Below are 24,566 nucleotides of genomic sequence, written 5' to 3'. Positions count from 1 at the left end.
TTTTCTCCAAATTAGTTTAACCTAGCAAATGCCAGATGCACCATCAATTTTTTCTCATTGAAGACTATATAAATTGATCAGACTAACATTCCCATGAGTTGGTTTTCTTCTTTTTCCATCTAGCATCCCTTCCGAAAAGAAAATAGTTAAGTGAAGAATGAGAAAATTAGAGGAAATTGTCTAGTTTTGAATATGAGAACTCCCCATGAGTCAAAATGTGCCCATAGTCTGTAGAGTTTAACTCTTCTCAGCAAGAGTATAAACATGTTATCTGCAAAGAATTTCAAGGGCCCTTATTTTGTCTCACAAAGTAAAGAAAGATTCCAACAGGAACATATGGTTAAACTCACATAAAATAGATTCAGAATACACATTGATTCATTTTTAAATGGTGAGTTCTACTAACACAACCATATTTACATGTTCTCCATTTGAAATTTGCATGCCATTTTATTTAATAATATCACATGAGGTTTACTGAATCCACATTTGGAGTAGTACAAAAGACTCACTTCATTATTTGGAAGTTACTTTATTTAACAAGATCTCCTGTATGATTGAGTACTTAGATTACTTCAGAAAATTTAATATGTGCTAAATACAACCTATCATGTTTATTCAGAAATATTTTCCCTAGGCCATGTTAACTTGATGTTACCAGAAGCAGTCTGGGACTTAAGTCTTTGACACACTTTTGCTTGGATAATGGCTTCCTAGAAAATCAAGTATACAAGTTGGACCACTGGAAAAAATTGGTATATTAGAAAAATTATCCAACCTTCTCAAAGTTGAATGTATGCAGGCAACTTATAGTATGCTTCTCTCCATCTTCTGTGTCCTAGTTCATAATTACTTTTCTTATTATCCCACAGTTTGCTGGTTAAAGTGCATTATGCCCCTACATCTTGTCTCCCCAGATTCCTAACCTAAAATCTCCTACTTGCAATAAGTCAGCTGGGATGTTACTGAAATATGTTGAGACTGTTCTATTATTTGATGTTTTCCTTAAAATTTGGACTCACTATAAAAATTATTCCTAATATTTATACATTGCAATTTAGATAGTACTTCCAAATCAAATTTTACTAAATAGGCCAAATTTGTAATTTTGTGTTAATTCAATGGTAAGAACCTCAATCTCAGGTGGTTAAAGTTACTTTTCCAAGATCAAGTACTAATTAGCCAGACTAAGACTGTTACCTATTTATTTTTAATTTCCAGTTGGGTATTCTCACCACTACATTGCCTTCCAGTCTTATAATAGGCACTCCATAGCCGTTGGACTGATTGTCTGAAATTGAATTTTTATGCAAGAATTACCCTATGAAGCCAATCATCTTTGATAAATGATTGGCTATGAGATCTTCCATAGCTTTCATTTTATATCAAGAAATAATTTCTTCTATCTATATAGGTTAAATCAAACCTAGACTTGACAAATTGTGAACAGGAACTTCTTAAACACAATGAAATAACCCCAATGTAATGGTAAAGAAGAGATAGCATACACTGTAACCAAGCCCAGAAAAAAACAAAAAAACAAAATTTTCTCAACATTTCTTGGGAAGTATTTCTTTAAGCAGGAAGAAAAAAGGAAGGAAGGAAGGAAAGAAGATAGGAAGGAAAGGAAGATGAGAGAGAGGCAAAGTAAAAAGGAGAGAGAGACAGAGAGAAACCCATACGTATCATTTTTCAGAATACACAAAGATATGTATATTATAAAACTATCTTTTATAGTTCTGTTTCCTGTACAATATAGAGGTAACTGTGTGCAGACTTCACTAGTCATTTTAGAATGGCCACCAATTTAGAACTTCAGTACCTAAAATAATTAACATTCCCTCTTTCACCACCAAGGCAGCTGCATGATGAGTTATTTCTATTAGTTCTTCTCTCTGTAACCAACAAAACCACCCATTCAAGGATATCCAGACTAGTAGTTAGAAGAAGATATTGGAATCATTGCTGAATATCTAATACATTCCAGAGGTTAAAAGCAAGGATTACTACATATTCTGCAAGAGTAATTGGTACAAATATTCCCTAACATAAACAGTCCTTATTGAATCTAATTAAGAAGAGCAGTTGTAAGGAGGAGGAAAATAGTGGATGAGAAGAGTGAAGCTGATAAAAATTGGATAATCAAAACTTTTAGTATCTTTCAGTACAATATCTGGTTAGAGAATAACACTATCAAATTGCAGGATTCAGTTGTGGTGATGGAGCAATGAAGTAGATAAGTGTAAGTGTGTAGTTAGTCACAGGACCATCTGGTATGTAGTTCCCATGGATACAAGGGCTGAAATCAGGAACTGACCTGGATTTTAGATAAAATTAGTCTAAAAAGATGAGAGAAGTAGGAATCTAAATAATATGATGCCCAGAGACATGTCCATATAAAAAATAATGACTAAGTAAAAATATGTTCAATATAGTATACCTAAAACTGGAGACAGAAACCCCTTAAAGACAAAATAATCAATATTCTTAAACAAAATTTTTAAGAAATCAGGAAAAAGAATGCTAACCTTAAAATATATATTATCTTATGGTCATAAATTTAGCTATGTAGTCCCCCCACCCTTCTTCTAATCACTTAGTTCAGACAGTCACTCCTTCGCTCTTCTCCCATATCCACCTGGTACTGGATCTTCCCCAGCAATGTCAAAGAGGAAGATTTCAAGCATTTATTCAGGAATAATTTATAAGTCAATGAAATGTTGGCTCAGAGAATTTTCCCAAACTAATGGGAATCTGATGCATTAAAGGTAACCAAAATTCTATTACTATAGCAGAAATAAACATTCATCTCTCTCTGTGTATCATTATTGAGTGTTGTTTCATATATATTTAAAACTATATTTAGGAACATGGTCTAAAAGTTTGGAATTTAGGTCTTCATTTGCAAATAATTGTTTCAAGGTCCCAGAAGATTGCTTTATCTTGGAGGTGTGGGTTGTTCAATTAAGAACAGTTTGTTTAAATATTTCATTATAAGACTGTATATTTTATAATAACAATCTGGAAAAGACAAAGTCTATGCCTAGAAATAGAAAAGACTAGGATGAAATATAGTAAATTAGTACAAGTCATTGCATTTAGTTGGTGAAATTTGAGTGACATTTTCTTCCTATTTTTTCTATACTCTAAACTTTCTCTGAATATGCATTATCTTTATGATGAAAAAGCACAATATTAAAGTAAATATGTAAAGGAATTATTTTATTTAATGTCTATTTTTTGCATAGGGAGCAAAGAAGGAAAGGAAGACAATGAAGGACATGTTGTGTAGGAATAGATACACAATTATGACATTTATAGGAAAAGAAACACAATTATGATATTTAAAAATGGAAAGACAACCTAAAAGGGGCTGGGAAAAGCTTTGGGCCTTGTATACATATGATGGTGTGGAGAGAAGTATTTTCTATTGGAGTACTTAGGTCAAGATGATCTTACCTACAAATCATACCCTTCTCAGCCCATTAAAGCAACCTCAAACACCCATAGTTAGTGGTCTTAGCAATCATGTGGGCTCCCCTACTCTTGGTTAATTCCCAACTCACATGTCATATTATTGCCTTTGACCTGGGGATCCTTCCTAGCTATGTGCTGCACTCATTAATTCACTGAGTACCTAATATGTGCTAAGTACTGCATGAGGCAATGATACTGATGAACTGGGCAGATATAGTTTCTTCCTTCTTCCTTACAATTAGAGGACCCAGGTATAAAACAAATATTTGTACAATATTTGAATTACCAATGTAATAAATGCTGCAAAAAGAAGTGCAGTGTAATTTAGCTTGTAATAGACCTGCTAATCTAGGAAGTAAGGAAACACCTCATTGAAGAAGGGACATTTGAGTTGAAACCAGAAGGGTGAATTGAAATTGATTGAAATAAGAAAAGGTGAAGAGATTGCCATGCAGAGGGAATAGTATATACAAAGGCCTTGAAATGTGACAAAGAAAGGTGCAAAGCAAGTACATGAATATAACTGAAAGTAGACCAATATCATTGCCTCATTAACTAAAAGAGGGTTATGTAAGCTAGACTATATGGGAAGGTATGTAGGGGTCAAACCAGGCTAAGTATGGTTTAAGAAATTTGGCCCTTATGCTAATTATAATGGGATGCCATCAAAAAGTTTGAATAGATAGGCATTTTTAAAAGTTCTTACTGGCTGTTGGGTGAATATATTGTAATAGGCTATTGCAGTAGTTTAAGGTGACAAACAATTGTGACAGGTAGTAGAAATAGAGATGGAGAGAAAGGGAGCAATTTAAGAGATTTGTAAGCAAGAGGAAAGTGAGACAGAGGTCTAAGTTTCTAGTTTGCTTAACCAATTCAATATATATGAGAGAGCAATAGAAGAATAATGGATTCAGAGGGGAAGTAAGGCATGAGTTCCAACTTGGACTTGTTGAATTTGCAGTGCTTGTGAAGCATTTAAGTGAAGATATCAGTTAGCAGTTGGATATATGGTCTAGAAATCACCGGGAAGGTCTTGTCAGGAGATATGAGTTTGGGATTCATCAGCATATATAGAGAAGCTTAAGATACTTACATTTCAATGCCTGTCTCACTCTCCTGTCTCCTTGGGCCTTAGCACTTCTACTTACTGTTCAATTTTTCTCATTCATTTTTATTACTTCAGATGATAACTTACAAATCCAGCTCCAATACTTTTTTTTAATTAAATTCAGTTTTATTGAAATACATTCACACACCATACAATCATCCATGATATACAATCCACTGTCCAAAGTATGATAACATAGTTATGCGTTCATCACCACAATCTATCTCTGAACATTTTCCTTACATCAGAAAGAACCAGAACAAGAATAAAAAATAAAAGTGAAAAAAGAACACGCAAATCATCCCCCCATCCCACCCCATTTGTCCTTTAGTTTTTATCCCCATTCTTCCACTCATCCGTACACTAGATAAAGGGGTTGTGATCCACAAGGTCTTCACAATCACACTGTCACCCCTTGTAATCTACATTATTATATAATTGTCTTCAGGAGTCCAGACTGCTGCGTTGGAGTTTGGTAGTTTCAGTTATTTACTTCTAGCTATTCCAATACATTAAAGCCTAAGAGTTGTTATCTATATAGTGCATAAGAATGTCCATCAGAGTGACCTCTCGACTCCATTTGGAATCTCTAAGCCACTGAAACTATTTCATCTCATTTTGCATCCCCCTTTTGGTCAAGAAGATACTCTCAGTCCCACGATGCCGGGTACACATTCATCCCCGGGAGTCATACTCTGTGTTGCCAGGAAGATTTACACCCCTGGGAGTTGGGTCCCATGTAGGGGGGGAGGCAGCGAGTTCACCTGTCGAGATGGCTCAGTTAGAGAGAGAGAGGGCCACATCTGAGCAACAAAGAGGTACTCAGGGGGAGACTCTTAGGCACCATTACATCCAACTTTAGCCTCTCCTTTGTGGTCATGAGCTTCATAAGAGCAAGTCTCATGCTTGAGGGCTCAGCACATCAAACTGCCAGTCCCAATGTTTGTGACAAAATCAACACCAGTCCAGGCGAGGATGTCCAACACATCCGCACCTTCCCCCAGATCCTCGGAGCTGGGGAGGGGGAGGTTGTAAATATATTTTTTATTATCTGCCCAAATTACTCTAGGATGTGTCACTATTTCACTCCAGGCTATACTAACCTACCGTATCTCACTTCCTATTCAAAGTTCCATGCAATTGTGGTGTTTGAACAAATTGACTGTACAGTTGTACTGTTTAGAAAATTTAGATCCTGTACCAAATAGATATCTCTTCCCTTGGTCTCATATGAAAGTTGAAGTTTTAAAACACAGTCAGTTTCAACCTTTATCCTTTGGCCTGGCTTGCCCTGGTCTTAACCAGACCTGCTGCATTCATATCACTAATTGAAGTCTGGGCTCTTTTTCAGCTTTTTTTTTTTTTTTCTGACAGTGGCTGTATGCACTAATACTGACATTCATATCTGCTGAGCTCTAGCTCTGAGTTTCAGGTGTCTCAGAGATATGCACTGTTCCAGAGACCAATCAGGTTATATGCTAGGGAATCAGCATCTCAAAGTTTAGAGATAGGCCTTACAATTCAGGGATAGAGTTAACTGCTGTAAGAGCTTACAATCTAGGGACTATTGCAATTATTGTGTCCATGTTAGGCTATGTTCTAAGATTCAATTCTCAGTTTACACATGATAGTTAGTCCATATTGGTGAGGCATCATCCCTCTCACCATGTTTTCTCCAGCACTTTTACTCCTATATATATATTTTCTTACAATTTTATAGAGTTATATTCACATACCATACATTGATCCACAGTGTACAATCAGTTGTTCATGGTATCATCATAAAGTTGTACATTTATCACCACAATCAGCACTTGAACATACTGATTACTAAAAGAAAAATTGTTTTTTTTTAGCAATAAGAAAAAATGATAAAAAGAAAAATAACATGTCATATAATACAATATACTACTAAGGACAGCAAATAACACCATTACCAAGAATCCCATATTACTCTCCTATATCCCCCTCTCATATACATTTAGCATTGGCATATTGCCTTTGTTACATTTAATGGAGGTATAGTACAATGTTACTGTTGACCATAGACTCCAGTTTGCTTTGATTATGTTTTTTCCTGAATACCATCCCTTTTTCAAATTTCTACATGGTTGACATTCATTTGCTTTCCCACATGCAGAAACATTTTTATATTTGTATATTTAGTAACAGTCATTGGCCACTCCAGTTTTTGCCACATTATACAGTCCCAGTTTTTATCATCTATCTTTACCTCTGGGGTCATACATTCTCCTATCCCACCTCTTTCAGCTTTACTCACAGACATCTTTGTTCAGTGTACTTACAATACCGTGCTACCATCACACAGTATTATACTATCTATTTCTGGATCTATGCAATCAATCCTAAACATTCTGTAGTGCTTCAGCATCAAATGGCTGATCTCTGCCCTCTTTCTATCTCCTGGTCGCCTGTGTTGTCAGCTTTTAACTCCCAAAGTTTGTTCATTGATGTCTGTTCATATTAGTGAGACCATACAGAATCTGTCCTTTTGTTTCTGGTTAACTTCACTCAACATAATGTCCTCAAGGTTCATCCACATTATTACATGATCCATGTCTTTGTTCTGTCTTACACCTGCATAATATTCCATCATGTGTATAGACCACAGTTTGTTTGTCCACTCATCCTTTGATGGACATTTGGCCTGTTTCCATCTCTTGGCAATTGTGAATAATGCTGCAATAAACATTGGTTTACAAATGTCTGTTTGTGTCTTAAGTTTCAGTTCCTCTGAGTATATACCCAGCAATGGAATAGCTGGGTCATATGACAAATCTATATTTAGCTTCCTGAGGAACCTCCATACTGTCTTCCAGAATGGTTGCACCATTCTACATTCCCACCAACAATGAATAAGTGTGCCTCTTTCTCCACATCCTCTCCAGCACTTGTCATTTTCTGTTTTTTGGATAATGGCCATTCTGGTAGGTGTGAGATGATATCTCATTGTGGTTTTGATTTGCATTTCCTTAGTAGCCAGTGAAGTTGAGCATTTTTTCATATGTGTTTGAGCCATTTGTAATTCCTCTTCAGAAAAATGTCTGTTCATGTCTTTTGCCCATTTTTTAATTGGATTGTTTGTCTTTCTGTTATTGAGATGCAGGATTCCTTTATATATTTGGGATATTAAACCCTTATCTGATATGTGGTTTCCAAATATCATCTCCCATTGTGTAGGTTGCCTTTTGACTTTTCTGACAAAGTCCTTTGATGTACAAAAGTGTTTAATTTTGAGGAGATCCCATTTGTCTATTTGTTCTTTGGTTGCTCGTGCCTTGAGTGTGAGGTCTAAGAAACCACCTCCTTTCACAAGATCTTTAAGATATTGCCCTACATTTTCTTCTAAGGGTTTTATGGTCTTGGTGCTAACGTTTCGGTCTTTGATCCACTTTGATTTAATTTTGGTATAAGGTGTGAGATGGACATCCTCTTTCATTCTTTTGGAAATGGATATCCAGTTCTCCAAACACCATTTATTGAACAGGCTCCTCTTTCCCAGTTGCTTCAGCTTCACTGCCTTATCAAAGATCAGTTGTCCATACATGTAAAGGTCTACTTCTGAACACTCAATTCGATTCCATTGATCAGTATATCTGTCCTTATGCCAGTACCGTGCTGTTTTGAGCACTGTAGCTTTGTAATATGCTTCAAAGTCAGGTAGTGTGAGACCTCCCACTTCTTTCCTCTTTCTCAAGACATTTTTGGCTATTCGGGGCAACTTACCCTTCCAAATAAATTTAGTTATTGGTTTTTCTATTTCTGTAAAGTAAGTTGTTGGGATTTGAATTGGTATTGCATTGAATCTGTAAATCAGTTTAGGTAAAATTGCCATCTTAACTATACTTAGTCTTCCAATCCATGAACATGGTATGTTCTTCCATTCTTTCAGGTCTTGTTCAATTTCTTTTAGTAGTTTCTTATAGTTTTCTATGTAAAGGTCTTTTGTGTCCTTGGTTAAGTTTATTCCTAAATACTTGATTCTTTTGGTTGCTATTGTAAATGGGATTTTTTTCTTGATTTCCTCCTCTTGTTGCACATTACTTGTGTATAGGAACACTACAGATTTTTGCGTGTTGATCTTGTAGCCTGCTACTTTGCTGTATTCATTGACTAGTTCTAGTAGCTTTGCTGTAGATTTTTCTGGATTTCCTACATATAGAATCATGTCATCTGCAAATAGTGAAAGTTTTACTTCTTCTTCTCCAATTTGGATGCCTTTTATTTCTTTTTCTTGCCTAATTGCTCTAGCTAGAACTTCCAGCACAATGTTGAATAACAATGGTGATAGTGGGCATCCCTGTCTTGTTTCTGATATTACAGGAAAACCTTTCAGTCTGTCCCCATTCAGTGTGATGTTAGCTGTGGGTTTTTCACATATTGCCTTTATCATATTGAAAAAGTTCCCTTCTATTCCTATCCTTTGAAGTGTTTTCATCAGGAAAGGATGTTGAATTTTGTCAAATGCCTTTTCTGCATCAATCGAGATGATCATGTGGTTCTTCTGCTTTGATTTATTGATGTGGTGTATTACATTAATTGATTTTCTTGTATTGAACCAGCCTTGCATACCTGGAATAAATCCCAACTGGTCATGGTGTATAATTCTTTTAATGTGCTGCTGGATTCGATTTGCGAGTATTTTGTTGAGGACTTTTGCATCTATATTCATTAAAGAAATTGGTCTATAATTTTCTTTTTTTTTTTTTTTGTAGTATCTTTGCCTGGTTTTGGTATTAGGGTGATGATGGCTTCATAGAAAGAGTTAGGTAGCTTTCCCTCTTCTTCAATTTTTTTGAAGAGATTGAGCAGGATTGGTACTAATTCATTCTTGAATGCTTGGTAGAATTCACATGTGAAATCACCTGGTCCTGGGCTTTTCCTTTTTGGGAGCTTTTTGATGACTGACTCAATCTCTTTACTTGTGATTGGTTTGTTGAGGTCATCTATTTCTTCTTGAGTTAATGTTGGTTGTTTTTGCTTTTCTAGGAAGTTGTCCATTTCATCTAAGTTGTCTAGTTTATTAGCATATTGTTGCTCATTGTATCTTCTCATTATCTCCTTAATTTCTGCAGGGTCGGTAGTTACATTTCCTTTCTCATTTCTGATTGCATTTATTTGCATCTGCTCTCTCTTTTTTTTTGTTAGCCTAGCCAGTGGTCCATCAATTTAATTGATTTTCTCAAAGAACCAACTTCTGGTTTTGTTGATTCTCTCTATTGTTTTCCTGTTCTCAATTGCATTTATTTCTGCTCTAATCTTTGTTATTTCTTCCCTTCTGCTTGCTTTGGGGTTAGTCTGCTGTTCTTTCTCTAACTCCTCCAGGTGAGCAGTTAACTCTTCAATTTTTGCTCTCTCTTCTCTTTTAATATAGGCATTTAGGGCAATAAATTTCCCCCTCAGCACCACCTTTGCTGCATCCCATAAGTTTTGATAAGTTGTGTTTTCATTGTCATTTGCCTTGAGGTATTTACTAATTTCTCTTGTAATTTCTTCCTTTACCCACTGGTTTTCTAAAAGGTTGTTGTTTAGCCTCCATATGTTTGTGAATTTTATGACCTTCTGCCTTTTATTTATTTCCAACTTCATTCCATTGTGGTCTGAGAAAGTGTTTTGTATAATGTCACTATTTTTAAATTTGTTGAGACTTGCTTTGTGACCCAACATGTGGTCTATCCTAGAGAATGTTCCATGAGCACTTGAGAAAAAAAGTGTATCCTGCTGTTGTTGGATGTAGTGTTCTATAAATGTCTGTCAAGTCTAGTTCATTTATCATACAATTCAACATCTCTGTTTCTTTAGTGATCCTCTGTCTAAATGTTCTATCCATTGATGACAGTGGTGTATTGAAGTCTCCAACTATTATTGTAGAGGTATCTATTTCTCCTTTCAGTGATCACAGTGTTTGCCTCATGAATTTTGGGGTATTCTGTCTTGGTGCATAAATATTTATGACTGTTATGCTTTCTTGATGAATTGGCCTTTTTATTAATATATAGTGTCCTTCTTTGTCTCTTTCAATTGTTTTGCTTTTGAAGTTTAACTTGTCTGATACTAATATAGCTACTCCCGCTTTTTTCTGGTTGTTGTTTGCATGAAATATCTTTTTCCAACCTTTCACTTTCAGTCTATGTTTGTCCTTGTGTCTAAAGTGAGTTTCTTGTAGACAGCATATAGATGGGTCCTGTTTTTCAATCCATTCTGCCAGTCTGTGTCTTTTTATTGGGGAGTTTAATCCATTTACATTTAGTGTTATTACTGTAAGGGCAGTACTTTCTACTACCATTTTGTTTTTTGGAATTTATATGTCATATCTTATTTTTTCCTCTCCTTTTACCTTTCCTGATAATCTTCATTTCTGCACTCTTCTCCAGCTCTCTCTCTCTTGTCTTTTCCTATCAGCCTGTAGCACTCCCTTTAGTATTTCTTCTAGTGCCGGTCTCTTATTCACAAACTCTCTCAGTGTCTGTTTGTCTGAAAATGTTTTAATATCTCCCTCATTTTTGAAGGAAAGTTTTGCGGGATATAGAATTCTTGGTTGGCAGTTTTTCTCTTTCAGTAGCTTGAATATATCATACCACTATCTTCTTGCCTCCATGGTTTCTGCAGAGAAATCTGTCCATAGTCTTATTGACCTTCCCTTGTATGTGATGGAATGCTTTCCTCTTGCTGCTTTCAGAATCCTCTCTTTGTCTCTGACATTGGACAATCTGACCAGTAAGTGTCTTGGAGTAGGTCTATTGGGATCTATTCTATTTGGGGTACATTGTACTTCTTGAATCTCTAATTTTCTGTCTTTTATAAGAGTTGGGAAATTTTCAGTGAATATGTCTTCTATTACTCTTTCTTCCCCTTTTCCCCTCTCTTCTCCTTCTGGGATACCCATAACACGTATATTTGTGTGTTCCATGTTGTCACTCAGCTCCCTAAGACCCTGCTCATATTTTTCTATTTTTTCACCATCTGTTCTTTTGTGTGTATGAATTCGAATGACCTGTCCTCCAGTTCACTGATCCTTTCTTCTGCCTGTTCAAATCTACTGCTGTGTCCCTCCATTGTGTTTTTCATCTCCTCCATTGTGGCCTTCATTCCCATGAGTTCTGCCATTTGTTTTTTTAAGTTTATGAATTCTTCTTTATGGTCAGCCAGTGTCTTCTTTATATCCTTCAGCTCTTTTGCTATATCTTCCTTCATTTCATCAAATTTATTTAGCATTAGTTGCCTCCACTCCTGTGTCTCAGCTGAGCTATTAGTTTGTTCCTTTGGCTGGTCCATGTTTTCGTGTTTCCTGGTATGGCTTGTTATCTTAAGTTGTCTAGGCATCTGATTCTCTTGATTAGTTTATTTTGGAGCTTGTTTTCTGTCTTTTACCTAGTGGTTTTCTTGTTGGTTGGCTTTGTTCTCTGGCCTCTGCTATTCAGTTCAACTTATTCTAGACCTCTAACTTAGGTTCTATTTAGTTGATCAGAATTTTTCCCTCTTGTTTTTTCTGTTTCTTGCTCTGCCTCTATGTACCCTTTTTGTGAGTGGGTATCCTCAGATATGGTCGACCCTAGTCAGATTTTCCCAGTCTAGTGAGGCTTAGGTCTCATTGGGAGGGTCTGGAGTTTTCCTGAGAATGAGACCCTCCTATGAGGCCTTTAGAATTGGTGCTTTTCCTCTCCTGTCCAGCAGGTGGCGCTGGCCAGCCCGCAGCTCCCCCACCAGTGTAAGGAGGTATGGAGACTTTAGTTCTCCTTGTGACTCTGATCCTGTCAGGGGCGTGGCTGACTGAAGCCGGAATCTGAATTCCAGCCCCTGGGGTCCGAATTCCCAGAAGGAGGACTGCCAGTTGAGCTGGACCTCCCTCCACTCTCCCAATCCTCAGAACTCCAGCTGCCCCTCAGGGGCACTATTCCCTTCTCCTCTCTCCTCTTTGGGGCCTCTCCAGGTAGATTCCTTGGTCAGCCTGAGTTGCCAATCAAAGACAGGGGTGGAGGCCCTCAGTAGTGAACACGGAACTCAAAGACACTGTGGGTACTCCGTCTCCCCCAAGCCCAGCCTAGTCCCTCAACCCGGGCCTTCCGACAGAAAACAACCACATATATTACTTTTAGATTTAAAAAAAAAAAAAAAGTAGAAAAGAAATCAAGAAAAAGAAAAAAGGGAAAAAAAAAGAGTCTCTTTTAAAAGTCTTTCCCCAGCCTGGAAGTTTTGTCAGTGTCAGAATAGAACATTTAAAGATATGCTTTGGGCTATTGTCTGATAATTACTCTCCAACCACTTCAGTTCCACCCCTGCCGGGGGCTATTGAAATGCAAAAAGATAAGAGATCAGCGAGAACCCATAAGGGACAAAATGTAAGGGAAATAAAATGGCTTTTTTGTTGTCTAGGAATGGGTGCCTGCTTTTACGTGCCCCCACTTCTCGGAGCCCAGCCTTTCTTTAGCACCCCAGCTCCCAAAGTTAGTTAATTAATTTGTTAATTAATTCTGCAGTTGAGGCTGGGTTAAGCCTCCCTTCTTGCCCTCAGCAGATTGCTGTTTTTGGTTTTTTTCCCCCCCTTTCAGGGAGCCGGCAGCAAGACAGTCTGTGAGGTCTGGGTGGGGAGGGGCGCCAGACCCCTGGTCCGGGGAACTTACAATGTTCACTGTGATCTCAGCTTTTCCTCCAATTCCAAACTTGCGTCCAATGTGTGACTGGTTACTGGAGACTCCGAAAACACTGTTTCATATAGTTCTTGGGTAATTGCCAGCTGCTCTAGGGGAGAGACAAAATTCTGCTCCTCACCACTCCGCCATCTTGCCCGCCTCCTCCAATACTTTTATGGTACCTCACCCAGAAGACGGTTCTTGACACCCATGAGAAATGTGGAAAGGACTATTTGAACCCTTCCCTAGGATCTACAGTATTCACCATCATTCAGATGAGTGTGTAATGGATGAGGTCATGATCACTTTTCATTGGAGCTTCTGAGAATTGTGTACTAAAATGGACAATCTTCTAAGGTGCTACCTAACTCACCCTTGTCTGATCCTCACTTCTGAGAGATTAAAGGGAATCTTAGCAACATATTTTACTTTGTACTGCACTTAAAGCTATATATGGATATGTGATATTACTGGTTAATTGGATAGCTTTTACTAATACCTGACTTCTGGACCACTTTGCAAGCCAAGTTTAATAAAACTGGGTTTCTAGTGTGCATACCACCTTGTCTGGGTCATAAAAGAGGAAAAAATTGAAAGTTAGAATTACAAATATACTCCAAAAGTGAACAGAGGATGATGTTATTTGTTGTCTTCAGTGCCACCACTGTCTTACAACTGTTCATGAATGGGATTTTTTATAGCCTTTAAAACAGTTATTTAAATGTTTGCCTGCACGCAACTCTATTTATTCACAGAAGTTGGACTCCTACTAACTCCTATGCTTGAGGAGTCTAAAAAGACAATAGCCCTGAGGTGGAGTTCTTAGACTACATACTGACTGACCAAGGCATCAAATATGGCAATATTGAGGTGTCTATGATCTTGAGTTTGGAGACTCTCAATTAGATTAATAGGTCTAATAGCTCCTGGATTTTACAAAGTACTACCAACACTTTATCTTATTTCTCTACTGCCCCAATGACCAACCACTTCCAAAAAAAAGGCAAAGGTCTCATTGACACAATAGCTACAGCATTTCAGGAGTTAAAATAAATTATTCATTTCATCTTAATTCTGGTCAATTAAGTCAAATCCAACTATCAATATCGTAATATAAGCCTTCAAAAACTGAGATTGGGGCAACTAGATCACAAGAAGTCCCATCATGAGAAATCTCTACACTTTGTGTATATATCTTAAGACAGTGGTTATGGAGTAATGTGAACTAGTGGTTATGGAGTAATGTGAACTATGGTTTGTAAAATATATTACTATTGGTGATCATAGCCAACTTTCAAGGAAGGTGGCAAGACATGAAAGGGACCAAGATCCAGGGATGACACTGTCTAACCTTTGCAGCCTAAAGAAAATGAGGCACACTTGGAACCTCAGTGCTAGAAAATATCAACTTTCTTTTAATGCTTTGATGATTCATTTTTTCATTTTACTTTCGACAATTTTTGACAACTCTATTGCTTGTAACACTCTTTCCTTCTCATTTTGTGATATTATACCCTGCTGATTTGCTCTCTAAATTTGTAGCCTCTCATTCTCATTCTTATTCTCATTCTCATTCACTGACTCTTCTTCTACTTGTAGACTGGTTTCAAACAGGCTTCAGTCTTAAGCACTCTTTTCACCTCTCCCTACACTCTCACCTTAGTCAATTTAATCCATAACTTTAAATTTCATCAATAAGCCAATGATTCACAATTGTGAATAATGCCACTATGAACATTGGTGTGAAAATACCTGTTTGAGTTTCTGCTTTCAACTCTTTTGAGTATATCCCTAATAGTGGAATTGCCAGGACATATAGCAGTTCTAAACTTAGCTATCTGAGGAACTGCTGAAACTGCCAAACTGTCTTCCACAGCAGCTGCACAAAAATACATTGCCATTAGTGATAAATGAGGTTCCTATTTCTCTGCTTCCTCTCCAACACTTATTTTCCATTTTTCATATAGCAGACATTCTAATGGGTGAGAAATGATATCTCACTGTGGTTTTGATTTGCATTTCCCTGATGGCTAATGATGTTGAGCATCTTTTCATGTGCTTTCTAGCCATTTGTATATCTTAAATCCAGTTGTCTGTTCATGTGTGTTTTGATTTCGTAAAGCTGCTGGAATTCAATATACCAGAAATGATTTGGCCTTTACAATGTTGATTTATTAACTTACAATTTACAGTTCTTAGGCTGCAAAAATGTCCAATTCAAGGCATCAACAGGACAATATCTGGACTCTGAGGACAGGCTGCTGGCATTTGGGACATCTCTGTCACATGGATAGGCACAAGGCTGGCATCAACTTGTCATTTGTTCCTGGGCTTTGGTGCTTTCAGCTTGTTTCCTGTGGCTTCCTCTCTGAGCTTCTGTGTGTCCTCTCCTAGCTTCTTTGGGGCTTTTATCTCTGAACTTCTCTTAAATTCTTTTAATTTCTCTGTGGCTTCTCTGAGCTCTCTGGGCTTTTATTTATCCTCTTATAAAAGACTCAATTAAAGAGCTTAAGACCCAACCTGAATGAGGTGACTCACATCTCAATTGAAATAGCCTAATCAAAAGTTCCAACCTACAACAGGTCTGCACCAAAAGGAATAAATTAAAAGAACACAGCCTTTTCTGGGGTACATAACAGCTTCAGACCACCACAAGGTTTTTTGCTTACTTTTAATTGGGTTGTTTATCTTTCTGTTGTTAAGTTGTAGGACTTCTTTATATATTTTGGATATTAGGCCTTCATTAGATATTTGCATTCCAAATATTTCCTTCCATTGTGTAGGTTGTTGTTTTACATTCCTGATAAAATCATTTGAGGAACAAAGGTTTGTAATTTTGATGTGGTCCCATGTGTAATTTTTTGCTTGCTTGCTTGTGTTTTGGGTATAAAGACTAACAAACCATTTACCTAACAAAGGTCCTGAAGACACTTCTTTATGTTTTCTTCTAGCAGTTTGATAGCTTTAGCTCCTACATTCAGGTATTTTATCCACCTAGAGTTGATTATTGTGTAAGGTGTGAGGTAAGGGTTGTCCTTTTTATGCAAATGAAGAACCAGTTTTCCAAGCACTGTTTGTTGTAAAGATTATTCTTTCCCATTTGAGTGGTCTTTGCCTCCCTGTTGAAATCAACTGGCCTTAAACCTGAGGGTTGAATTCTGAGTCCTCACTTCAATTCCATTGGTCTATTTGCCTGCTCTTGTTGTAGTACCATGCTGCTTTGGTTAATGTAGCTTTGTAAGATTTAAAATTGGGAGGTGGGAGTACTCCAATTTTATTCTTCTTTTCCATGACTTAGACAATTTGGGATGCCTTACCATTCCATACAAATTTGATGAATGATTTTTCCATTTCTGCAAAGAAGGTTGTGTAATTTTGATTGGAATTATGTTGAGTCTGTAAATCACTTTTTGAAGAATTGACTTCATAATGACGTTTAGTCTTCAAATCCATGAACAATGAGTGTCCTTCCATTTATTTAATACTTGAGTGACTTCTTTTAGCAATGTTTTTTGTTTGTTTGTTTGTTTTCTGTGTACAAGTCCCTTACATCCTTGGACAGATTTATTCCCTGATATTTGATTCTTTTAGTTCCTGTCATACATGGAATTATTTTCTTGATTTCTTCTGCTGATTGTTCACTGCTTGTATATAAAAACACTACTTATTTTTGGCCACTTATCCTGTATATTTCACTTTTGTGGAATTCATTTATTAGCTCTAGGAACTTTGTCATGGGTTTTACAGGAACCTCTGTATAATAGGATCATGTAATCTGAAAAGAGGGAAAGTTCTGCTTCTTCCATACCAATTTTGATGCCTTTATTTTTTTACCCCATCTTATTTTTGTTGTGTTAGTTTCATAGGATAATTTCAGGAAAAAAATAAAACCACACAAGATAAAACCACTAGTAAGGAAAAATACACACACACACACACACACACACACACAATGTTATTTATCTCTGAGTACAAAAACTGCATTTGGATGTATTTCCTTCTTCCAGCCCTTTCTCCAAATTCAGAGCTCCCCTAAGCCTATCCTAAGAGTGATCTATATATGGGGTGACAGCAAGTAACACTTCCACCAGGATTTTCCCCACATCATATGGGAAGATGCTTATATTGCAGGACTTGAAATTGCCTATTGAGAGTTTCTACAAGAAATGGTTCTCTTTTCAAATGTGTAAAGAGTCCTGTGCTTGTTTCTTCATGTGTTGCCTGGTGAACATTTGACTATAGTGAACACCCTCAGCCAGTTTTCTCCCTGGAATGATTCAGTCTGGGAACTAGAATGGCCTGACAGTTGTCCCTGTTGTGAGATGGGGAAGGAAAATTTTTGGAAGCTCTTTTAGCCATTTCCCTACCCTCTTCTACTCCTTACCAATGGGAAGGCTTTTTTTTTTTTTTTTTTTTTTTGCAATTTTATTGATATATATTCACACACCATAAAAACCATCCAAACTGCACAATCAGTGGCTCAAATTATCATCAGCTATGCTTGTGCATACATCCCCATGGTCAATTTTAGAACATTTTCATTACTCCAGAAAAGAAATAAACATAAAAAATAAAACTCAAATACTCCCATACCCTTTATCTCCCCCTATTGTTGACCCATAGTATTGGTGTGGTACTTTTTTTTTCTGTTGATGAAAGAATATTTAAATATTACTGTTAAATCTGGTTCATAGTTTGTGATTGGTAATTTTTCCCATATTCCACTCTACTGTTAACCCTTATAATCTGTCATATATTTATTCTAGCTCATACAAGAACTTTTTATATGTTTAATATTTGTACAGTTAATCACAGACGTTGTCCACCAAAAGAGTCACTGTGATATGCATTCCCATGTTTTAACTCCCAACTTTCTTTTGATGACGTACATAACTCTAAACTTCTCCTTTCCAATACATTCACATGCCACTCTGTATATTAATTATTCTCATGATAACATGCTACTGTCGCTGTCCATTTGCAAACAATTAAGTTCAATGTAGTTAAACATTCTGCACATTTTAAACAACTGCTTCTCATTCTTTAGCCTCATTCTATATCCTGGTATCCTATATTCTATGTTTTATGTCTATGAGTTTACATATTACTATTAGTTCATATCAGTGAGAACATACAATATTTGTCCTTTTGTGTCTGACTTATTTCACTTAACATACTTTCCTAAAGGTTCATCCATGCTGTCACATGCTTCAGGACTTCTTTCCTTCTTACTGCTGAATAACTTTCTGTCGGATGTATATATCACATTTTGTTTATGCATTTATCTGCATGAACACTTGGGTTGTTTCCATCTTTTGGCAATGTGAATAATGCTGTTATGAACATTGGTGTGCAAGTACTTGTTTTCATCCCTGCTTTCAGATCTTTTGGGTATATCCAGAGTAGCAGGATTGCCAGGTAGCAAGGCAACTCTCTACTTAGTTTCCTGAGGGATGGTCAAAATGATCTCCACAGCAGTTGTATCATTTTACATTCCCACCAAAAGTGTACAAGGGTTCCTATTTTACTACACCCTCTCCAATTCTTATTTCACCACACCCTTTCCAACACGTGTAGTTTCCTGTTTAATACTTCCATTCTCATAGGTGTGAGATGATAGCTCGTTGAGCTTTTGACTTGCATTCCCTAATAGGTAGTGAAGCTGAGCATCTTTTCATGTGCTGTTTACCGTCTGTATTTCTTCTTTAGAAAAATGTCTGTTCATGTGTTTTTCCCATTTTTTAATTGCTCTGTTCATCTTTTTATTGTTGAATTGTATGATTTCTTTATATATTCTGGATATCGAGCCCTTATCAGGTATGTGTTTTATAAAAAATTTCTCCCAAAGAGTCAGCTGTCTTTTCACCCTTTTGACAAAGCCCCTTGAAGCACAGAAGTATTCAATGTTGAGGAGGTCTCATTTATCTATGTTTCCTATTGTTGCTTGTGCTTTGAGTGTACAGTCTAGGAAACTACCACCTATTACTGTATCTTGAAAATGTTTCACTATATTTTCTTCTTGGAGTTTTATGTGCTGGATCTTATATTTATGCCTTTGATCCATTTTGAGTTAATTTTTGTATAGGGCGTGGATTAAGGATCCTCTTTCATTCTATGGGGGGTGGATATCCAGTTCTTCCAACACCATTTATTGAAGAGAGTGTTCTGTCCAGTTGAGTGAACTTGGAAGCCTTGTCAAAAATCAATTGACTATAGATTAAAGTGTGTATTTCTGAACTCATAATTTGATTCCATGTGTCAATATGTCTATCTTTATGCCAGTACCATGACACTTTGACCATTGTGACTTTACAATATGCTTTAAAGTCACAAAGTGTGAGTCCTCCCACTTCATTCTTCTTTTTCAGGATACATTGACTATTCAAGGCCCCTTAGCCTTTGAAATAATTTTGATAATTAGCTTTTCCATTGCTGAAAATAGGCTTTTGGTATTTTTATTGGTATTGCATTGAATCTGTAGATTAATTTGGGTAGAATTGACATCCTAACAACATTTAGCTTCCCAATCCATGAACATGGGATGTCTTTCCACTTATTTAGGTCTTATTTGATTTCTTTTAGCAATGTTTTCTAGTTGTGTGTGTATAGGCCCTTTTACATCATTGGTTAAGTTTATTCCTGGATATTTAACTCTTTTTATTGGTCTTGTAAATGGAAATTATTTCTTGATTCTTCAGCTGATTGGTCATTTCTTGTGTATGGAAACATTGTTGATCTTTGCATATTGATCTCACATCCTGATCTTTGCTGAATTTAATTATTAGCTCTAGGAATTTGTTGTGTATTTTTCAGGATTTTCTGCATATAGGATCATGTCTTCTGCAAATAAGGATACTACTACTTCCATTAGAGTTTGGATGCCTTTTATTACTTTTCCTTGTCTAATGGCTAGAACTTCTAGTACAGTGTTGAGTAACAGTGGTGACTGTGGGCATCTTATCTTATTCCTGATCTTAGAGGGAAAGTTTCAGTATTTCACCATTAAGTAGGATGTTAGCTGTGGGCTTTTCATATACACCCTTTACCATATTGAGGAATGCTCCTTCTATTCTTAGTGTTTTGAGTGCTTTTATCAAGACAGGGTGCTGTATTTTGTCACATGCCTTTTCTGCACCAGTTGAGATGACCATGTATTTTTTCTCCTTCATTTTAATAATGTGGAATATTACATTAGTTGATTTTCTTATATTGAATCAATTCTGCATAGCAGGGATAAATCCAACTTGATAATGCTGTATAATTATCTTAGGGTATTGCTTGATTCAGTTTACTAGATTTTTGTTGAATATTTTTGCATCATATTCATAAGAGATACTGATCTACAGTTTTATTTCCTTGTGGTCTTTTTCTGCCCTTGGTATCAGGATGGTGTTGGCTTCATAGAATAAATTATGCAGTGTTCCCTCTCTTTAATTTTTAGAAGTTTTTGAGCAGAATATGAGTTAAGCCTTTTTGGAAAGTTTGGTAGAATTCCCTTGTGAGACTATCTTGTGCTAGGCTTTTCTTTGTTGGGAAGTTTATGATGACTGATTGAATCACATTGGCAGTAATCAGTTTGCTTATATCTTCTGTTTCTTCTTGAGTCAATGTAGATAGTTTGTGTGGTTCTAAGAATTTGTCCATTTCATCTAGGTTATCTAATTTATTGACATATAGTTTTACATAGTCTCCTCAAAGTTTTTTTTCAGTCTCAGTGGGGTCTACAGTACTGTCCCACTTTTCATTTCTGAATTGTGTTAGTTATATCCTCTCTGTCTTTTCCTTTGTCAATCTAGTTAAAGGTTTGCGAATTTTACTTATCTTTTCAAAGAACCATATTTTGGTTTTGTTGATTCTCCTTATTGTGTTTTTGTTTCCTATTTCATTTATTTCTGCTCTAGTCTGTCTTGTGGCCTTCCTCCTGCTCTCCTTGGGTTTAGTTTGCTCTACTTTGTCTAGTTCTTCCAGGTATGCAGTTAGATCTGATTTTAGTACTTCCTTTTTTTTTTAATTTAATTGTTTAGGGCTGCACATTTCCTTCTCAGCTCTACCTTCACTGCATCCCATAAATTTTGATATATTTGTTTATGTTTTCATTCATCTTAATGTATTCCCTAATTTTGCTTTTGGTTTCTTTAACACATTGTTTGTTTAAGAGTATGCAGTTTAACTTCCACGTATTTGTGAATTTTCCATTTCTCTTTCTGTTATTGAATTCTAGCTTCATTCTATTGTTGTAAGAGAAGATACATGCTATGATTTCAATATGCTTGTATTTAGTGACACTTGTTTTGTGACCCTACATATGGTGTATCTTGAAGAATGATCCATGTCCACTCAAAAGAATGCATACTCTATTTTTCCTGGTTGCAGTGTTCTATATATGTCTGTTTGGTCTAGCTGATTTAGTGTATCATTCAGGTCCTGTACTTCCTATTGATCTTCTGACTAGCTGTTCTACCCACTATTGAGAGTGGTATGTTAAAGTCTCCTACTATTAATGTAAAACCATCAATTTCTTCTTTTAAACCTGTCAGTATATGCTTCACATACTTTGGGTGTATGTAATTAGATGCATATATATCTATAATTGTTATATCTTGTTGTATTCTCTCCTTTATCAGTTTAGAATTACCATCTTTGTCCCTCTCATAACTATTTTGACTTCACATCTCTATATATTTTTTACACTTTCCTTTCATGTTCAATATAAAGAAGGCCCATATCTCTTCAGTCCATTAATAATAATTTTCTAGGAAATGTTTTCATAGTGAATTGAAGAGTAGGATGTATTTGTAAACACAGCACAAGCAAACATATTCTGTTCCCCTTGAAATACATGTATTCTACTCAATGGCTGAGCCTTTATTAGAGGGTTAAGAGTAAATAACACTAAACACACAGGTGATGTTGTCATCAACATGGTGACATAAACAGCTACTGAAAACTTCTCTCCAGAGATTCAATGAAAAAAGGATAACTCTGAATTGTTTGAAACTCTGGAGGAGGATATGGACTGGAGAAGGACACTGTAAATACAAAATTGAAGAAAGGGAAGAACATCACATAGGAATCTTCCATCCCAGACCAGCCAGTCCTCTCTCCTCCCTCTCACTCAGTCTCAAGTGGGAGAGGCACAGATTCAGCAGATGAGACCCATCCCACCATGGACACACTACAAAATCTCTCACAGTAGTGAGACATACCCTCACCATTTGAAGACCCAGGGGACAGGGAGAACATTTCAAGTCCAAGGTCAGTGAGGGACAAAGAGACTGAAAGAATGTGGACTGACACTGTGTTTCCAACCCTGGGTCTGAAAACCCTTCCACACCCTTGAGGAAAGCAGCAACCAGCAGCCGTTTACTTGCCTGGGGCTGGCTGGAGTCGTGAGTCACCTGAGGAAGTACTTTGCCACAGGTGTAGCCACACATTAAGCCAGATTTTGGTGAGCAAATTGAGTGCATAGGAATCCCTATGCTCAGAGGCAAAGCAGCTTCTGAGGACAATTAAGGTATGAAATAGTGCCATCTGTTTGGCAGTCCAGAAGGTGCAAGAATTGAAAAACTTCCTTAATGTGACAGGAGGTGGTCTACATGCCATGAACAGAAACCTGGCCCTGTTTTGGCTGAGAAATATGGAAGACCCAACTGTAAAGCAGAGCTCTAAAACAAACCCAGGTCTTACTGGTCACCAGAAAGCAGAAAAACACTGAAAGTGAGCAGATCTGTATTACCACACACAGTGAACTTCCTGGGGTTCTCAGTGCCTACTTACCATCCCTGTGGCAGGCCACAGTGGATGCCTGATTTGGGGTGGAATACTGGGGAACAGAGCCAATCTGACAACTAGCCAGTGACAGAGACAAAGAAAAGACAGAGATCAAAGTTAACCAGCAACAAAACCTAGAAAAAGAGAGAAAACAACCTCCAGAATAAAGTAGTAAGAAAATTGGATGCCTAGATAGAAATGAAAAAAAAAAAAAAAAGTGTACCATGTCAGGAAACACAAACATATGGCCCAGTCAAAGGAACAAACTAACATCTCAACTGTGATTCAGGAGTTGAAACAACTAATTAAAGATGTGCAAACAAATCTTCTAAATCAAATCAACAAGTTGCAAGGAAATGCGACAAAAGAGATAAAGGCTGGAAAGAAGATATTGGGGGCCCACAAAGAAGAATTCACAAACTTGAAAAAACAAATGTTGTAACTTATAGGAATTAAAGGCACAATAGAAGACAGGAAATATACAATGGAGACATACAGCAGCAGATGTGGAGAGGCAGAAGAAAGGATCAGCGAACTAGAAGACAGGACATCTGAAATCCTACGCACAGAAGAACAGATAGGGAAAAAGAATGGAAGAGTATAAGCAGGGTCTCAGGGAACTGAATGACAACATGACACACATGAATATACATGTTATAGGTGTTCCAGAAGGAGAGGAGAAGGGAAAGGGGGAAGAAAGAATAATACAGGAAATAATCAATGAAAATTTCCCAACTCCTATGAATGATATAGAATTGCAAGTCCAAGAAGTGCAGTGTACCCCAAAAAGAATTCATCTCAATAGACTTAATCAAAGATATTTACTAATCAGATTTTCAAATGTCAAAGACAAAGAGAGAATTCTGAAGGCAATAAGAGAAAAGCAATCCATCACATATAAGGAAAGCTTAATAAGACTAAGTATGGATCGTTCAGCAGAAACCATATAGGCAAGAAGGTAGTGGTATGATATAGTCAGGATACTGAAAGAGAAAAACTGCCAAACAAGAATCCTATATCCAGGAAACCTGTCCTTCAAAAATGAGGGAGATTTTAAAATATTTACAGATAAACAGACAGTGAGAGAGTTCATGAACAGGAGACATCCTCTTCAAGAAATAATAAAGGGAATATTATTCAGATAGGAAAAGACAGGAGAGAGAGGTTTGGAGAAGAGTGTAGAAATGAAGATAACAGGAGACAGAAACAGGGTAGAGGTCTGGATTTGATGCTGAAGAAGTACAGAGCAATTATATAGATTCAGAAATCTCTAGCACAATACTGTGTGATGGTAGAAAAATGTTGTAAGTACACAGAACAATGACTGTGAGTATGGTTGAAAAAGGATGGTTACAGGTAGGTACAACACCAGAGTGATAGATAAAAGATAAAGACTGGAACCATATAACTTAGTGAAACCCAGAGTGGTGGTCAATAATTATGATTAAATATACAAATATAAGAATATTTTTACATGAGGGAGAACAAATGGATGTCAACTTTGCAAGGTGTTGAAAATGGGATTGTATTGGGTAAAGAGACAATCAATGCAAACCAGA

General features: G+C 36.7%; 1 protein-coding gene across 1 annotated transcript in view; it reads right to left on the bottom strand.

Moving 5' to 3' along the window:
* LOC119522251 (DNA-directed RNA polymerases I, II, and III subunit RPABC4-like) overlaps positions 1-22,670 on the bottom strand; it is a 145,625-nt gene extending 122,955 nt beyond the window's left edge. Inside the window, exon 1 of the mRNA XM_037820845.1 lies at positions 22,532-22,670. Coding sequence (XP_037676773.1) covers positions 22,532-22,670 — 139 coding nt within the window. The remainder of the gene's footprint in view (positions 1-22,531) is intronic.
* Positions 22,671-24,566: the final 1,896 nt, after the last annotated feature.

This window comes from Choloepus didactylus, chromosome X, assembly GCF_015220235.1.
Source record: "Choloepus didactylus isolate mChoDid1 chromosome X, mChoDid1.pri, whole genome shotgun sequence".
Lineage (NCBI taxonomy): Eukaryota > Metazoa > Chordata > Mammalia > Pilosa > Megalonychidae > Choloepus > Choloepus didactylus.
This window is presented reverse-complemented; position numbering and strand designations above follow the sequence as displayed.